General features: G+C 31.6%; 2 protein-coding genes and 1 long non-coding RNA gene across 3 annotated transcripts; all 3 read right to left on the bottom strand.

The window, feature by feature from the left end:
- Positions 1-1111: 1111 nt before the first annotated feature.
- Positions 1112-6857, bottom strand: LOC106104505 (locomotion-related protein Hikaru genki). The gene is made up of 10 exons (XM_013284581.1): positions 5169-6857; positions 4818-4909; positions 4642-4744; positions 4486-4574; positions 4041-4200; positions 3795-3968; positions 3097-3231; positions 2582-2725; positions 2268-2477; positions 1112-1888 (listed from the first exon to the last, which is right to left on the bottom strand). Exons 1-10 carry the CDS (start codon positions 5239-5241, stop codon positions 1626-1628), a joined length of 1443 nt encoding a protein of 480 aa, XP_013140035.1. The 5' UTR covers positions 5242-6857; the 3' UTR covers positions 1112-1625.
- A 112-nt stretch (positions 6858-6969) lies between these two features.
- LOC106104492 (heparanase-like) lies at positions 6970-10923 on the bottom strand. Its single transcript, XM_013284563.1, has one exon. It carries the CDS (start codon positions 10774-10776, stop codon positions 9235-9237), a length of 1542 nt encoding a protein of 513 aa, XP_013140017.1. The 5' UTR covers positions 10777-10923; the 3' UTR covers positions 6970-9234.
- Positions 10924-13835: 2912 nt separating this feature from the next.
- Positions 13836-15656, bottom strand: LOC106104477. Its single transcript, XR_001225674.1, has 2 exons — positions 15016-15656; positions 13836-14314 (listed from the first exon to the last, which is right to left on the bottom strand). It is a non-coding gene; the product is annotated as an uncharacterized LOC106104477 (long non-coding RNA).
- Positions 15657-15662: the final 6 nt, after the last annotated feature.

Raw genomic sequence — 15662 nt, 5'->3', positions numbered from 1 at the left:
TCGAAAACACAATTATAAAATAACCACATCCAAAAACATAAATAAATAAATAATTTTCCTTAAAACAATCTGACAGTTGACCGCTGACAACCAATCAATCAATAATAATCAATCTTATTAATAGTAGTAATGCGAAAATTTATTTATGTATGTCAAAAAATACCTTCAGAACGGTTTGAAGGGATTTTACATATGCTGGTGGTTAAACGTTGGTTTCTGTGGTGGTGAGCGGTTGTGGGTTAAAGACAGTAAACGCTGGTGGTTACAAATGATTTGAGTTCAATGTAGACGATTGCAGGTAGATTCAGATAATTGAAGATGTATGCAGATTGATATAGATGAGTGCCGGGAGGTGCTGTTTTCTTTTATTTTTCCCAAACCCAAACCTGGTAATTTAAAATGTTTTAAACATAGCCTTACGTTTCCAGTTTTTATACGTTGATCATTTCTTAAAGTTACGTTATTCGTTATCACGGTTGAATGTGATTAATTTTATACTGTAACCTCTACTGTTGGTAATTATTAATAGTAACCGAAAATTATTTAAGATTTTAATTTATCTAATCACAATTACCGTAACATAAGTATCAACGAAACTGAACGAAAAATATGGAAAGCCACAGATAATGAATATTTTGGCTATTTTTGTATGTTTATTAGAATCCTATAAGAAAATATTTACATACAGGAATATGATGTGACATCAATATTTGGTTGTTATCAATAAGTTTTGCAAAATACTGCATTTGCATTTATTATTTCTGCTACTTGGACGCAAAACGCCAAAAAAGCTCTTATTTTCTTTAGGATATCTCAAACTGTTTCTCAAAAAACCCAATATAAGAAGCAAGAAGTCTTCAAAAAGTAGATTAAAGAATAATACTTCAGAATTAACTTTTTTTAACAAATAACATATATTTCATATAACTTACAATAATTAAATTACTTATGAATTAAAGAACATACTACTTGAATGAAATGTAAAGAGTTTAAAATGTATAAATATAATTTCGATATACTTGAAATAACACTGTAAATACGTTATAATACTTTTAACAAATAACATAGATAAAAAACAACAGGCTTAAAATAATAATAATATTTCACCTACAAAAAAATTTAAAATTAGATAAAAAATTAAAAGTGGCAACTATTGAATTAAAAATAAATGTTTATTCCCTATACTTGTCTAAGATTACCATCAATATTTTATATACAAGCTAACTTATTAGTACATCTATTTTTTCGGATTAATGTTAAAAAAATAATTAAAAACCTGCATTGTCATACATATTGCATAGCATTACTCAAAAAATCCTATCCTCAAAATAATACTGAAAAATTCCATCAATCCATTAATGCCATTATGCACGGTTTACATTTGGCCAGGACAGTTGGACAGTAGCACATGCCGGACATGGTCTGATTGGCGCACTGGTGCCAGTTAGTCTTATTATGTCAATGGTATGCCAGCGCTGATTTTTAGCGCTACTGGTTTCATATTTACGTAAGACAGTGACTGCCATGATACTTGTAATTATAGAAAATGTAGACTCTTTTTGATAAACAAAACGATAGGTACAACAATACATAAATGTCATTTGAGTGGAGTTCTACGGTTACATTTAATCTTCGAAATGTACAAGAGTTGTATTTTCTATATAAATGGTATCAGCTTTTCTAATTTCTGAGGGACGTAGACAAAATGGCGGAGGATGGGACCAAAATCCATTCTCTGTGCACACAATTGAGGGTTCACCTAGTACTTGGTACCCTTCATCGCATCCATAAATTAATAAATCCCCTACTGCATATTTTCCATTCTTAGTAGACGCTTGTGTCAATAAACGTCCTTTTTCAGGCACAATCGGATTTGGACAGTAAATAGCTAGAAAACAAGAAAACTATTAATACAGTACATTTTTTTTTAGCTTATTACAATTTTAACATCCATCATTCTATATTTAAAATATTAATTTTATATGTTCTTAAAAAAAACAGGCGATTTAAGAACCTCCTTTTGAAAGTGGTTAAAAAGAATCTCTAGAGTATGAGAGTTAAGCAGAACCGGTTTCAGTGTAGTGCGCAATTAAGCGACAGTCCTGGGCTTTAAATAGAAGAGGGCGTCCCAGAACTGCGTTAGTCTCACGTAAGCATCCCTTAAGGCATAATATTTAGAGTCGTAGAAATCTCACTTGGCAAGTTGGTAGCGCTAAAACCGGCACTGTGTTAAGTGAACAAAAGTATTGAGTTAATAGATCTATTACCTATGCAATGTGGAATATCTCCTGACCATTTACCATCTAGTTCACACTCGAGACCTGGTGCACCGACAAGCCTGTAACCCCAAGAACACTGGAAGACCGCTCTCCCTCCATAAGAAGAATTGTATTCTACAAGACTTAAATGAGGCCCTAATGTTCTTAGCATCGGGCAGAAAGTTTCTTCACATGTCGGAGGCAACGCAGACCAATGACCTGTACAAAATTTTGTTCAATTTAGTACTGTTTTGTGTCACATATAAGCTATTATTTAAAATATGCTAAATAAATTTAATATAAAAAGCTAATGTGTAACTCACCATTACCCATACAGTAAACTATGGCAGAACCGTTCAAATGGAAGCCTGGTTGACAACTGAAATGAACGGAGTGGCCAAGTTTCCATCCTTGGGAGAAGAGGCGAATGCGTGGCGATGATACATTTATCGGTGGACAAACGACACCTAGAAACGTAATTAATACATGTAAGAAAAAAAAATTGCTCAAGGTCCCTCTTAAATCATCAAATTAACCTGAAGCAAATTCAAGGGGAAAAAGAATGTCTTTTATGGTCTTTAGATTAATTTCAGATAGTTTCAATGTTAAAATTGATGATGCAAACATTCAAACATGTTTGTAATAAATCTATGATTACAGCTCGACAAAAACAGAAACCCGCATTCAGAAAGAGATAGTTATATCTTCAAACACTAGACACACATTCCTTTGCCATTTTGTACTATGACGCATATTAAACCCATCTGAATAGACAAATAACAGCTGTAAATATATAACTAATTATACATAGTCCTCATGTATTGTAAATAAGACTCACTAACAACTTTTATGATGATGGTGTTAGTATGGCCTCCGGACGAAGTACACGTGTACTGATCGCTGTGACGCGCCGACATCTTCGTTAAAATCAAACGATAGTGTGTTTCTTTCTCACCATCGTCTGTCGCCCAAGCTGTAATATCCATTACGATCCGACATTACGCCAGTTGCGGCGGAATGACTGGACTGTCTAAAGTAGAGCGTCCCACCAGTCACGACCAATGGTACCGATTAGCATTCACGCTGTACCATTCGATGGTCAGTCCAGTTATTCCCGATCACGTCACTGACCGCCGACTGTATTGGCTAAATGTGAACCACCCATTATTCTATGTAAAATTAATGATCGTATGTGTCTAAGCTTACATATTATGATGAAACTTTGGTACAAAGCACACTATTGTTGGTTTCTGCCATAATTATATGTATTAACTAAACTGTTTTGCTACATCTTAGCAATTTATTTTAAACTTTTCTAATACATGTAACATTAGAATGCTATTAGTTTGATTAGGACATAAATAAAAAGTATATTCTAAAGACTGAATGATTATACATGTTATGTAAGTGTAATGATTAATTTAATAAATAATAATTTAGTTATTAATAATGATAGAAAATTATTAATAATATTAAATTAATCACATTTACTGTAACATGTACAATATAGCAGATTGAAACGTAGAAAATAATTACCTGCATTGTGCTGTCCTAAGGCTTGTGTCCAACTCCAATCTGGGTCACCCGTAACACGGGGAATAATGCAATCAAGCCACAGTGTACTTTCTGGGTACACAAATAAATCACCAGAGGGTTCCACAACTGCAGAACCACTAACAACAACATATTGAATTGATGGTGGGGCATCACCTAAAAAAAATCATTATTAAGAACAATCTACAAGAGCAATTTGTCTAAAAATAATAAATGCCAAAATCTCACCTGTAAAATTAGTGACCAATGTTGTAGGAACACATTCAGGAAATTTTGGACTCCATTCACCATTTTCACATCTTACTTGGCTATCACCTTTCAATTTGTATAGGCCAAAATGTTTACATTTTGATGTGACTACTGAACCATGAGGGAAGTATGTTTCCTTCTGTTAATAAAATACCAATTATCAACCTATTAGTAAAAATATCAATTTTTATAAACAGTTTAGCTATGGGTTTATTTTATTTATACAAATAGAAAAATAAAGTTATAATTTGTTGTCATATTTATTTTAAATTAATAGCAAATTTATTAACTTAATAAAAGCACATCTCCACCGCTATTGATGGCCTTAGTTGGGTTTTAACAAATTAAATCTCAAACAAAATTACTTTTATTGCTTAAGAGATGCATATCTAAAGATAACTAAAATAATGCAAGTTTATATTACCTCAATCGATGAATTTTTAAATGAAATTGATAATAACTTGTAGTCATCCCGGTAGAAACATTCACGTAATATTGGCTGGAATCTCCCATCTGAAAAAATATCCTAATGTTATTCATTTAACAAATTTAAAGATTTTTTTACAATATCTCAATTTACCTGCAGTAGTAGAACATAAGGGGCCAACCCAGTTCCCATCTATGCATTTAATTTTGCATATTAATCTCTCATTTAATGGACCGATAAGCCCTGGGAATTTTACCTGAAACGTATAATCATGTAGACTTAAAGACACAGAAATTATAAAAACTAACATAGTTAAAGTTCAAGCTAACCTCAGAAATTTTAGAAAAATCAGATCTGAATCTGGTAATGTCTAGATTATCATCAATGCTAGTGACATCAGGCAAAGAACATTTATATTCATCTGAAAGAAGAAACATAATTATATGTAGATGATAATATTTTGATAAAGGAAAATATATTGACATGCAACATAATACTAATGTGTTTTGACAAAATGGGAAGATAATTGGGCTAAAAAGATATACAATGTTAATCAAGAGAGCAACAGTAAGGGAATCTTTTACGATTTAATTTTTCAAAAGCGTTCTATTACACTACTATTTCCTGTCCTGTAATGTGAGTTTTCTTGTCGCATAATAGTGAAAACTTAATAATTTTACCTTGAGGTACAGTGATATTTTCTTCAGCATTACATTTAAATAAAAATACAAGCACGATCACAAGGAGAATCATTTTATATTTGCTTTTTGAAAATCAATATGGTATGTGGTAAACGCTTTGTGTACAGATTTTATTTATGAGCCAGGACAATTCTTTAACAAGAGCATCACTGGCACAAGGTTCTGTCGACTATTGAGAATGATTAGATTGGATAAGATTGGACTAGGAGCAATTTACTAACCACAGAATAATAGTTCTGTATCTACGTGTCTTGCAGTATCGTTGTAAGAAGGAGCGTTGAGAAGAGAAGACGACACCAAAAGTAATTCTGACTCTCTTACTGTTGTGATTGATTTTCTTTAGACTTAGAAGTCTTTTTGTCCTTAGAACTCTAGCTATTGAATACTTTAGAGGTAAAAATTTAACAATACGTGGAAGTTGAATTTTAGTACATGTACGCTCAAAAATTGTAGTTATGCTATTTTTTAAGCAGTTCAAGTTTAGTTCTTTAAAGCACAGTACGGCTACTACACCTCGCCTGCGCTTTATTGGTAGGTAGTAGGTAGTAAAAACAGGATCAATAAGTTCGTATTGTACATGATATGCAAATGCATATTTGCATATAGCAATATTCGAAAAATTTCCGAAAAGTCAATTGTCAACTTGATGTCAATTCCACGAGGTCAAAGTAAAGCTCTATTTTGTTTCTATTTAAAAGGATGTTATGACGTTTTGAGTCACATCAGGTATTAAGGCACATTTTAAATTTTGCACAGCCAGCAGAAAAATCCTTAACTGCAATCAGATCTACGGGTATTGATATTCCCATTTTTGGCTATTATTAGATCTTACCTAACAGTGACCCACCAGTTATCTAGTTTGCAATCTGACCCCAAGAATTAATGTAAAGCAGTACATTGTTCTGTCTATTGTTGAAATCTCTAGTCGATATCAAATACGAGCATATATATTAGGATACCTTAGGAGTTAAATAAGAAATACATTTTTAAACTTCATATATTACAGAAGCAGAGGTTTACAATAATTAACTTTAATAATAGCATAAAATTTAACAATCATCCAATTTAGCAAATATGTTAACCGCCAAGAGTTCCATTTTACTAAATATTTTTTTCATATTAGCAACATTTAATTTTCTAACAAATATTAATCTTCTGTTTTTGAAGGTCTTAAAGTTTGAACACTATAAGACATACGTAACAAGGTCTTGCATGCCAATATTGGCAATTTGTATAATTAGTTAAAAATATGCTGTCAATTTGATGGTAACATGACATTGTAAGAAATTTAAACAAGACTATAAAATTGTAAATTTAAAAAACTTATTTACTTAAAACTAATACTCATATAAAAAATCTAAATACAATATAACAACTTATTAGAAATAGAAAAAGGCCTCTAATAAATTGTCTTATTAGTTAATGATATTGAATATAAATGCTTGTGAAATGCTACATTTGAGAATGCTAGGCATGTTGAATGCGATTAAAAATAGAGTAAAAAAGGTCATAGCCAGATTTATGAAAGTAAGGTTTGTTTCGGGCATGTTGAGAGTTTGAGGTAATATTGCTAGTTTGCCTAATTTTAGAAAAGTCAATTTTATTTAGTGATCTCTTAAAGATATAGACATGTTATGCGACAAGACGATGGGGACATAAACCAGAAAGTGTTAAGAATGAATGTGGATGGCTACAATGGAAGAGGAAGACCGAAGAAATTATGGATGGATTGTGTGAAAGAGGATTGCTTAAGAAAGGAGTGGATTCAGATATGACGGCTGATAGAGATGTATGGAAGAGCAGCACATACTGTGCCGACCATCTATAAGGGATAAGGGAAAGTTGATGATGATGATCTTAAAGGTATGATTTATGCACAGATGTACATAGCTATTTGTAAATTTAAGTATTTACCTGCCTAGATTATTAACAAAAAAACAACGAAAATAAATGCAACATATTAAAGTAGAAACAAATGAATAATCTATCTATATAGATAAATTACAATAAAAGTGTGCATCTAAATTTAACACTACTAGGATCTGTACCACCAAATTGTAAATTGTCTAACGATGAAACATGTTAAATATGTAATTGAAATGTTGGGTTTTGTTCTCTTATCTTACAGTGACATCATTTTTAAGCTATCTGAGCCTCTATCAGCCAGTGGTGGGACAGGCCCTTAATGTATAATCAATCTCATTTGATCTATTTCAATACTTTAGAGAATATTTGAATTGTGATTTTCTAATATTTCTAACATAAATAACTAGGTTATATTAAGATCAATATAGCTTATAAAAAATTATAACTGAATTAAATTGCTAAAATATACTAAATACAATCAATAGAATTGAACATGTATTAAAGATTGCATTCAATTGACATAAAATACAATTAAAACATCCATACTTTAAGAGAAAAATGAATATAAAAGATGCTGTTAGGCACTTGGAAAAAATAATATTCTAGGACTAGTCAGTCTTACATATTAAATGATCACAACTTTTTTACATTTTATAAAAAAAATAGGTTATATTTAAAAGTCATTGGGATAGAAATGTTTATTTGTGCTTACAAGATTTCTTTTATCTCATTGGCCTGGTCGAGATAACCTATATTTGTATAGTTATTGGCTGGATTAATTTTGAACAAATGTGTTTTTTTTCCAAAGTGACTAAGTTCATATCAGTTAGTATTATTTAAGTGTCGAGTAAGTATCTTTATAACCTTAATACAATAATTACGAAGTATTAAGGACGTTTGATTGGATGTTTTAGATGTTTATTTGTACATATAAAAAAACATACAGACGACTTAAGTACCTCCTTCTTTTGGGAAGTCGGTTAAAAAATGCAACTAAAAGAAAAAAGAAGTGATTCTTAAATTAATTAGTATCTTTCTAAGTAGAGGTGTGTAACATTATCCGAATGCATATTTTAAAATACATTCTACAAAAAAAAATATACAGAAATTCGACTTTCCCAGATCTTAGTACATATAAACAGATCTTACATTGTGTGATATAAATTAATATATTAAATGTACATGCCTTATCTAGCTCAAGCTAAGTACCTTTCAATGTCACAGACATCTTGACTAATGAATGTTGAAGTTAATTGTAAACAATAATGAAATGAAACATGCAATAACAGTACAATCAAAATGTCAAAGGCAAGCAATATAAATGTTCCAGATATAGTAAATGTTATTTAACAATGAATATAACATTAAATTCTATCAATACACTTTATAATTAACAGCTTATAGCTCAAAGGATGCATTTCCTATAATTAGACTAATAAAAATATGAAATTCCAAAATACTTAAAATTTAAGAGGTTAAAACAGTTTAAAAAAGTTTGTAGAGATATAAGATATATAGAATCATTAACATATTGTCATACCACTAAAACAGTTAACACTTTCAATGCCACTATGATTACTACCATCAAAATTTAATATCAATTGGTGGCACTGAACTTGTTAAATAAAGTTACATTCAAAATCTACAAGACTAGAGGAGATTAGAGATATCAAAATTCACAAAATCTTACAAAAGGAGAATGTTTTCTTAAATACAAATATAAGTGGGATACAAAATTGGCAAGCTATACAATTTGTCTGAGAAGAGACTTTACTAAATAAGAGTTTGTACTGCATACCAAGAATTGAAATGGTTAAAAATTCCAATAATTGCCTGCCTTGACACAGCATAAGGCTCTTACATTATATTAAAAAAGATATTTCTATGAAATTTTACAATACATTTTCAAAGTGATATTTTAAATGTAGAGACTGAAACAGTACATTGCTATGGGACACCTATTAAAAATTGTGCAGCACCTATTTAGCTAATATTAAGATATTATACACATAACATTAATAATAAATCAACACTAACACAGGTGCCAGAGAGATCTTTTACAACTTGAACAGTAAATTATTAAGCATTATTTATAACATAGACACTTAATAACATTTATCAATACTAACACTGGGTTTCAAAGAAATCTAAGGTTCGCTGTCTTATTCCTTCCATTTGTCTATTTGCAACTCCTTATATTAGTATTTTTGACAACCCAGAAACCAATTGAATATGGTGGCATTGAAATAATATTGCCATATCTTATACGATGAGGCAATAAATCAGGCATTGTGTTCTCATAGTATAAAGGCCAGCCGTTAAGCAGTACAATTTTAGTTTTCCTGTTATTTGAAGGTGCACTAACTATATACTCATCAATGTTTAAATCCTTGCCTTTAATAGCTGTGCCATTCAAAAAAAATCTGGCTTTCTCCATTTCCAAATTGATAGCATATATAGTTATAGCTGTTGTATCATTGATGTATTTTCGGTTGGCACAGTGCAAATACATTCTCTGCATAGGTGAGCAATTACAATCAATACGCAAGGCTTTATTACCTACAAGTTTCTTATATAATACACTAACCCACCAATCAGGTAATGGCATCAAATTGTTATCCACTAAACTGTAATTACCTCCAATGAAACTCTGCCTTATAACAGTTGTAATATTGTGTTTAGCGCAAAGTCCTAATTTATCAACCCATAACGGAGTGCCAGCATAAGAGTTTGACAATCCCGGAGCACCTCCACCATATGAGCTACTAGTCTCAGTTAACCACATTGGTATATCATTGTAATTCATCGTATTATTTTTCATAGTGATTATCTGATCACTAAGTAAATTAAATGTTTTTGGATCCCAGAAATCTTCGAGTTTAGCTGTTCTACTATTTAAATAATATTGATGCCATGATCTTATATTAATACAATTAGAGCCATTACCAAGAAAGTCAATCATGTATTGTAGGCAATTATGACAGTTTGGCTGAGGTCTTGTTGTGTCCGGACCCACCAAAATTGAGTTTTTGTAGCCATGATGGTCTAACACATGTCTTAATTTTTTGAAATCATGGACTAGCATCTTTGGAGTCACAGTAACATGGAATATATGGTGTAGAGAGTTAGGCTCATTGCCAAGCTGCCAGTCGACTTGATATCTTCTTTGCCTTGAATATTCAAACATCTCAACAGCATTGTCACTGTTCCATTCATGATTATCGCGCAACAGTAAATTAAGTGCAAACAAAAGTTTGATACCTGTAGCATTGCAAAATTCGTTTATTTCCGACCACTTTTTTCCGGTTAAAACAAAAAACGGTAACTCTTTATGTTTACACATCTTTTTTACAGCATGGCATTCAACTTTGGAAATATTAGATGCACATTCATTGCAAGTAAAGTGAGGATTATCTTGCGAACTGAAGATGAGTCGATCTGACATTGTGCCGCCTATTCTCAAATGTGCTGGTTTTAATGCTGCGGCAAGTTCTCGAAAGCGATGTTTACTAAAGTCTATTCTATCGTAATGTTGTAGTTCGGAAGCGTCGATGCCGATACTTAAAAAGTTATCAGGTAGAATGGTTTCGATTTCTTGATCTTCATTAATTGTAATGTAACACCTTTGATTGCCATAGTATTTTACAAAGTAAAGTATTAATCCTATGTCACAGAAAATTGCTATTGCACAAATTATTGAAAGACGTTTACCGCAAAACATATTTTTAAAATAAAATGTCTTCTACAGGCAAGAATTACTGCTCACCTAATTAGTCCTTCATATAGTTATAACAAATCAACCGTAACATACACTCTAAATACAATTCAACAGCTCAATAATTTCATATATAATAAAACAAAGAGCATATAAGTAATAAAATAAATGGCAATGACAAATACCATCAGTGTTGCCAATAAAAATTTTACCCGGTCGTGCACATCGTGTAAAAATAAAAAAAGCCATGTTTAAATGGGAAAAGATCACCGGTGGGCCGTATCACCACTAAAAAAAGTAAAACTTTTCATTGGCTACATGTCGATATTTTAACGTTATTATTATTAACTAATTGAGTTTAAATTGTCCCGTCTTTGATTTTATAAAATCGTAAATAATTTATTAGAATTATAATATTCGGTACAGATTATTGTCTTATTATTCGTCCTAGAGCTATTTAAAAACAATTTACCATATAAAAATAATAGATTAAACAGTGGTAACACTGTATATCCGTATCCGCTCAGATTCACCCCCGGCTCGAGCTCGATCGATCGATCACAAGCAAGCAAGTACAAGTACAGTAGATATTTGTCGCCATGCCACTTTTGTGCTCTGCTCTCTGCTGTTGTGAAGATCATTTTAATGTAAGTAAGGACCTATCCATATATCTTTATTTCTTACTCTCTATATAATACATTTTACAAGAACATAAAAACAAAATAAAATGTATTATATAAAAAATACAGCACCACCGGCTGCGGAATCCGATGACTCAAGCAACCAGTGGTCAGGGCTGCAGAGACAGGAACCTCCTCACTAGTCGTGCGGTTTCTAAAATAACCGCCTTTTAAATCGGGCTCTTGTTGGACGGTTTCTTTTCTCCGTCTGGGACTCTGGAGGTGTGGGGCTATTGAAACACTTTCTTCTAGTTAATCATCATTATATTTAAAATATCTGAACCATATTTTATACAAAGTCTATTAGTCCTACAATGTTACTCGGTACGTGTCGAGATGTGAAGTCTCAATATATATCATCAAATGTAGAATTCCTTATAATTTAAATTATATATTATTCTAATATTAAAAAAAACCATCCTCAGTGTGTACAGTGTTGCCTGCCAGTATACAAACATATAAAAACTCCAACACCCCCTCAACACTTTACACACTGTTAACCCCCTGTATAACATTTAATACAATACACCAAAAATAAAATATTCACTAACATGACTTTGTAAATTTACCCATACCACCATAAATACCTATTTGTACATTAACATTTTATAAACTCATACATGACATTACTACAACAGAACTTTATCAATTCTATAAAATATTTTTTTTTTCTCAATATATCCAAACTAATAACTTCCACCACTCAAACATATATATAAAATATTACCATCTTAGATTCCTCTTCACTTGTCCAACACCTACTCGAAACCTCAACCAAACATCTTTGACTTCCTCAACAGCCTATCTATCAACTGCTAAATCAACCTTTCTATCCTTTATTTAACATACTTAAACATCTCAAATTTTACTCAATATTAACCTCCTCAAAGTTACTTATAACACCAATCGCCTACTCAATTACACATTTAAAAACCTTAAACACCTTCTCAACTCTATATAAAGAACACCAATCTCCTACTCGATTCCTAAAACTACTTTAAGTTTATTTAAAAACCTTATACACCTTCTCGACTAGATCAACTTAACTTCCTTAAGTTCACTCATAATAAACACCAATCTCCTTCTCAATTTCTCAAACTTCTTTGAGTTTATTTAAGTTTATTTAAAAACCTTATACACCTTCTCGACTCTACATCAACTTAACTTCCTTAAGTTCACTCATAATAAACACCATTCTCCTACTCGACTCTATATAAAATTCTAAGTTTATTTTGAAACATCCTTATACACTTGTATACCTCATCCTTATACTTCTCAACTAAATAATAAATTCTTTCACTACCAATAATAAAAAAATTTAAACATTTCCCTCTTCATTGTTACATCCCTAAATTTTGTCATCTCTTTTCTTAAACCAACCACAATCAAATACTTTTATAATAAAACTAGACCAAAATTAAAACTATTAAATAAACCAACAAAAACACAAAGGAACAAAAAAAACTACTAAAGAGACATAACAAAATTTTCCAAAACAACTAAATGTTCTTTTCTAAAAATACTTAATACTTCACAACTTCGTCTAATGAAAAATAAACAATTATGTTACAATCACCCCCTTAATTATTTATTTTTAAATGAAAACACCCCCTTAATTTTTTAAATATCTGTCTATAGTTTCGTCCACTTGAACTCACCAATATTCTTAAATTTTCCACCAGTTTTTCATTTGTCTCATTGGCATTCTGTCATTTGTTTCAGCTTCAATTGTTTCATTCTATTTTTTTTTCTTTTCCAGTATCTATTTCTTCAAAACTTACAATTCTTCCTATTTCTTCTCGACTTTCATTTCCTGTACTCTCTCCCTCTCAATAATCTCTCCCTATACCATCACCTTCTCGAACTTCACAAACTCTGCTACTACTTTTCCTTCCAATATCTCCTTCTCGAAGTACTCACTACTTTCCACTTTCTTCATTCTTCAAATTAAATTTAGCTGAATCATAACAAACATGTAACAATAAAATTGTCTGTTAATTGCGAAGAGGTAAAGTATCTCTTTGCAATCGTATTGTGTAGATGAGAACATAACATTTTACCAAAAGTTCGTAAATAGTTTATATCTAATATAATGCACAGTTATTGAATTGAAATTCATAGGAAATTATCCATAATAGGACGGAAATTCAATACATCGGGAGGTTTGAAATATACTTCTATTTACCTTTCTTTCTTTTCTTGGTTTCAGATAGAGCAAGATACAGAAAATTATAAGAAATACAAGATGGCATTACTACATGGACTAAAATGGCACTAGGATTAAATAGAAGCACCGGTCGAAGACACTCTGAAGGCAGCAAGTCCCAGTGCCGCCTCAGAACCAGAATTTGATTTCTGGATGAGCTGATGATGCTAAGAGAGAACAAATTTCGGAAAAGAGAAAAAGTTATTTATGTCTATTTGAACAAGTCACATCATTACAAATATTCTTCTATTTCTCTTTACGAATCTTTCCCTTTCCCATCAGCAGTGGTTACCATGTGTGGTTCTTGAATGCGCTCGAAATCCTGGAACCATTGGCTTCTCATAATAGTGTGGCCTCTTTTTATAATACAAGGTGGCAAACAAGCAACTGGTTTCCTAATTCGGTTTTGGATTGATCAAGCTTTGAAAAAAAGTTTTGTAGGAAACAAATAAATGGTCGTTCATTAGCCAAATTATGGGTCTAAGTAAAATAGTTGAAGTTGTTATTTTAATAATTTCAAATATTTTGGATTGACTCAGTTGGTTATCGGTTAAACATTTAAAATTATATTGTTGTTTCAAATATTTAAAACTTCCTTGCCTTTGTTGCTAGGGACAGGACTGGAAAGATTACTGGGTAGAGTAGTGTCAACTGTCACCTATTTTGAACCAGCATAGTTCCAGTACCGCTATTTTAGTGTGTACCCGTTTTATTTTGGTGTTTTGAATTATTGCAATTTGAATTGTTAACATGAACCAAGCCAAAATTATAACTAGTCCCCAAGAGGTAAAAATTGAGAGGATAAGATTGATTTGAGAAGAAAACTTAAAATTATATTGTCGTTTCAAACATTTAAAACCACCTTGCGTTTCTTAAAAAATTCGGAAAAGAGAAAAAGTTATTTATGTCTATTTGAACAAGTCACATCATTACAAATATTCTTCTATTTCTCTTTACGAATCTTTCCCTTTCCCATCAGCAGTGGTTACCATGTGTGGTTCTTGAAAGCGCTCGAAATCCTGGAACCAACCGGTCGCTTTTCATAATAGTGTGGCCCTTTTTCCAAAATACAACGTGGCAAACAATCAACTTGTTACCAAATTCGGCTTTAAATTGTTCAAGTTTTGAACAAAGTTTTGTAGGAAACAAAAAAATGGTCGTCCATTTGCCGAATTATGGGTCTAAGTAAAATAGTTGAAGTTGTTATTTTAATAATTTCAAATATTTTGGATTGACTCAGTTGGTTATCGGTTAAACATTTAAAATTATATTGTCGTTTAAAATATTTAAAACTTCCTTCCCTTTGTTGCTAGGGACAGGACTGGAAAGATTACTGGGTAGAGTAGTGTCAACTGTCACCTATTTTGTACCAGCATAGTTCCAGTTCCGCTATTTTAGCGTTAGTTAGGTTGGGAGCCCAAAGTAAAGCGTTTTAAAAAAGATATGAAGACTTTATTTAATTAATAGAGAACTGCTCACGAGGAGCACTGCGGCGAACTGATTGTCTTTACAAATGTATTATACATGAAGAGATCCGAATACAATGAGATTCCTTATAAGCTATTCCCTTATCTTAGAATAAATGGCTTACAGTAAAAACTTGAACTTATGAAAACTTAATACTAGTTATGGCTACGTAACTCGTTTCAAATATTTAAAACTACCTTGCGTTTTTAAAAATTTCGGAAAAGAGAAAAAGTTATTTATGTCTATTTGAACAAGTCACATTATTACAAATATTCTTCTATTTCTCTTTACGAATCTTTCCCTTTCCCATCAGCAGTGGTTACCATGTGTGGTTCTTGAAAGCGCTCGAAATCCTGGAACCAACCGGTCGCTTTTCATAATAGTGTGGCCCTTTTTCCAAAATACAACGTGGCAAACAAGCAACTTGTTACCAAATTCAGTTTTAAACTGTTCAAGTTTTGAACAAAGTTTTATAGGACACAAAAAAATGGTCCTTTGTTTGCCGAATTATGGGTCTAAGTACAATAGTTGAAGTTGTT

The sequence above is a fragment of the Papilio polytes genome, unplaced genomic scaffold, assembly GCF_000836215.1.
Source record: "Papilio polytes unplaced genomic scaffold, Ppol_1.0 DF823621.1, whole genome shotgun sequence".
NCBI classification, from domain to species: domain Eukaryota; kingdom Metazoa; phylum Arthropoda; class Insecta; order Lepidoptera; family Papilionidae; genus Papilio; species Papilio polytes.
The sequence above is the reverse complement of the archived record's forward strand: the minus strand, read 5'-3'. Positions and strand labels throughout refer to the sequence as shown.

Bases quoted from the DNA above. Each gene is read 5' to 3' on its own strand.
- LOC106104505 (XM_013284581.1), bottom strand. From the start codon at position 5,241: ATGATTCTCCTTGTGATCGTGCTTGTATTTTTATTTAAATGTAATGCT. The intron at 4,910-5,168 runs GTAAAATTATTA...TTCTTCTTTCAG, and splicing joins AAATATCACTGTACCTCAAG to ATGAATATAAATGTTCTTTG. The intron at 2,726-3,096 runs GTGAGTCTTATT...TTACGTTTCTAG, and splicing joins CATCATCATAAAAGTTGTTA to GTGTCGTTTGTCCACCGATA.
- LOC106104492 (XM_013284563.1), bottom strand. From the start codon at position 10,776: ATGTTTTGCGGTAAACGTCTTTCAATAATTTGTGCAATAGCAATTTTC.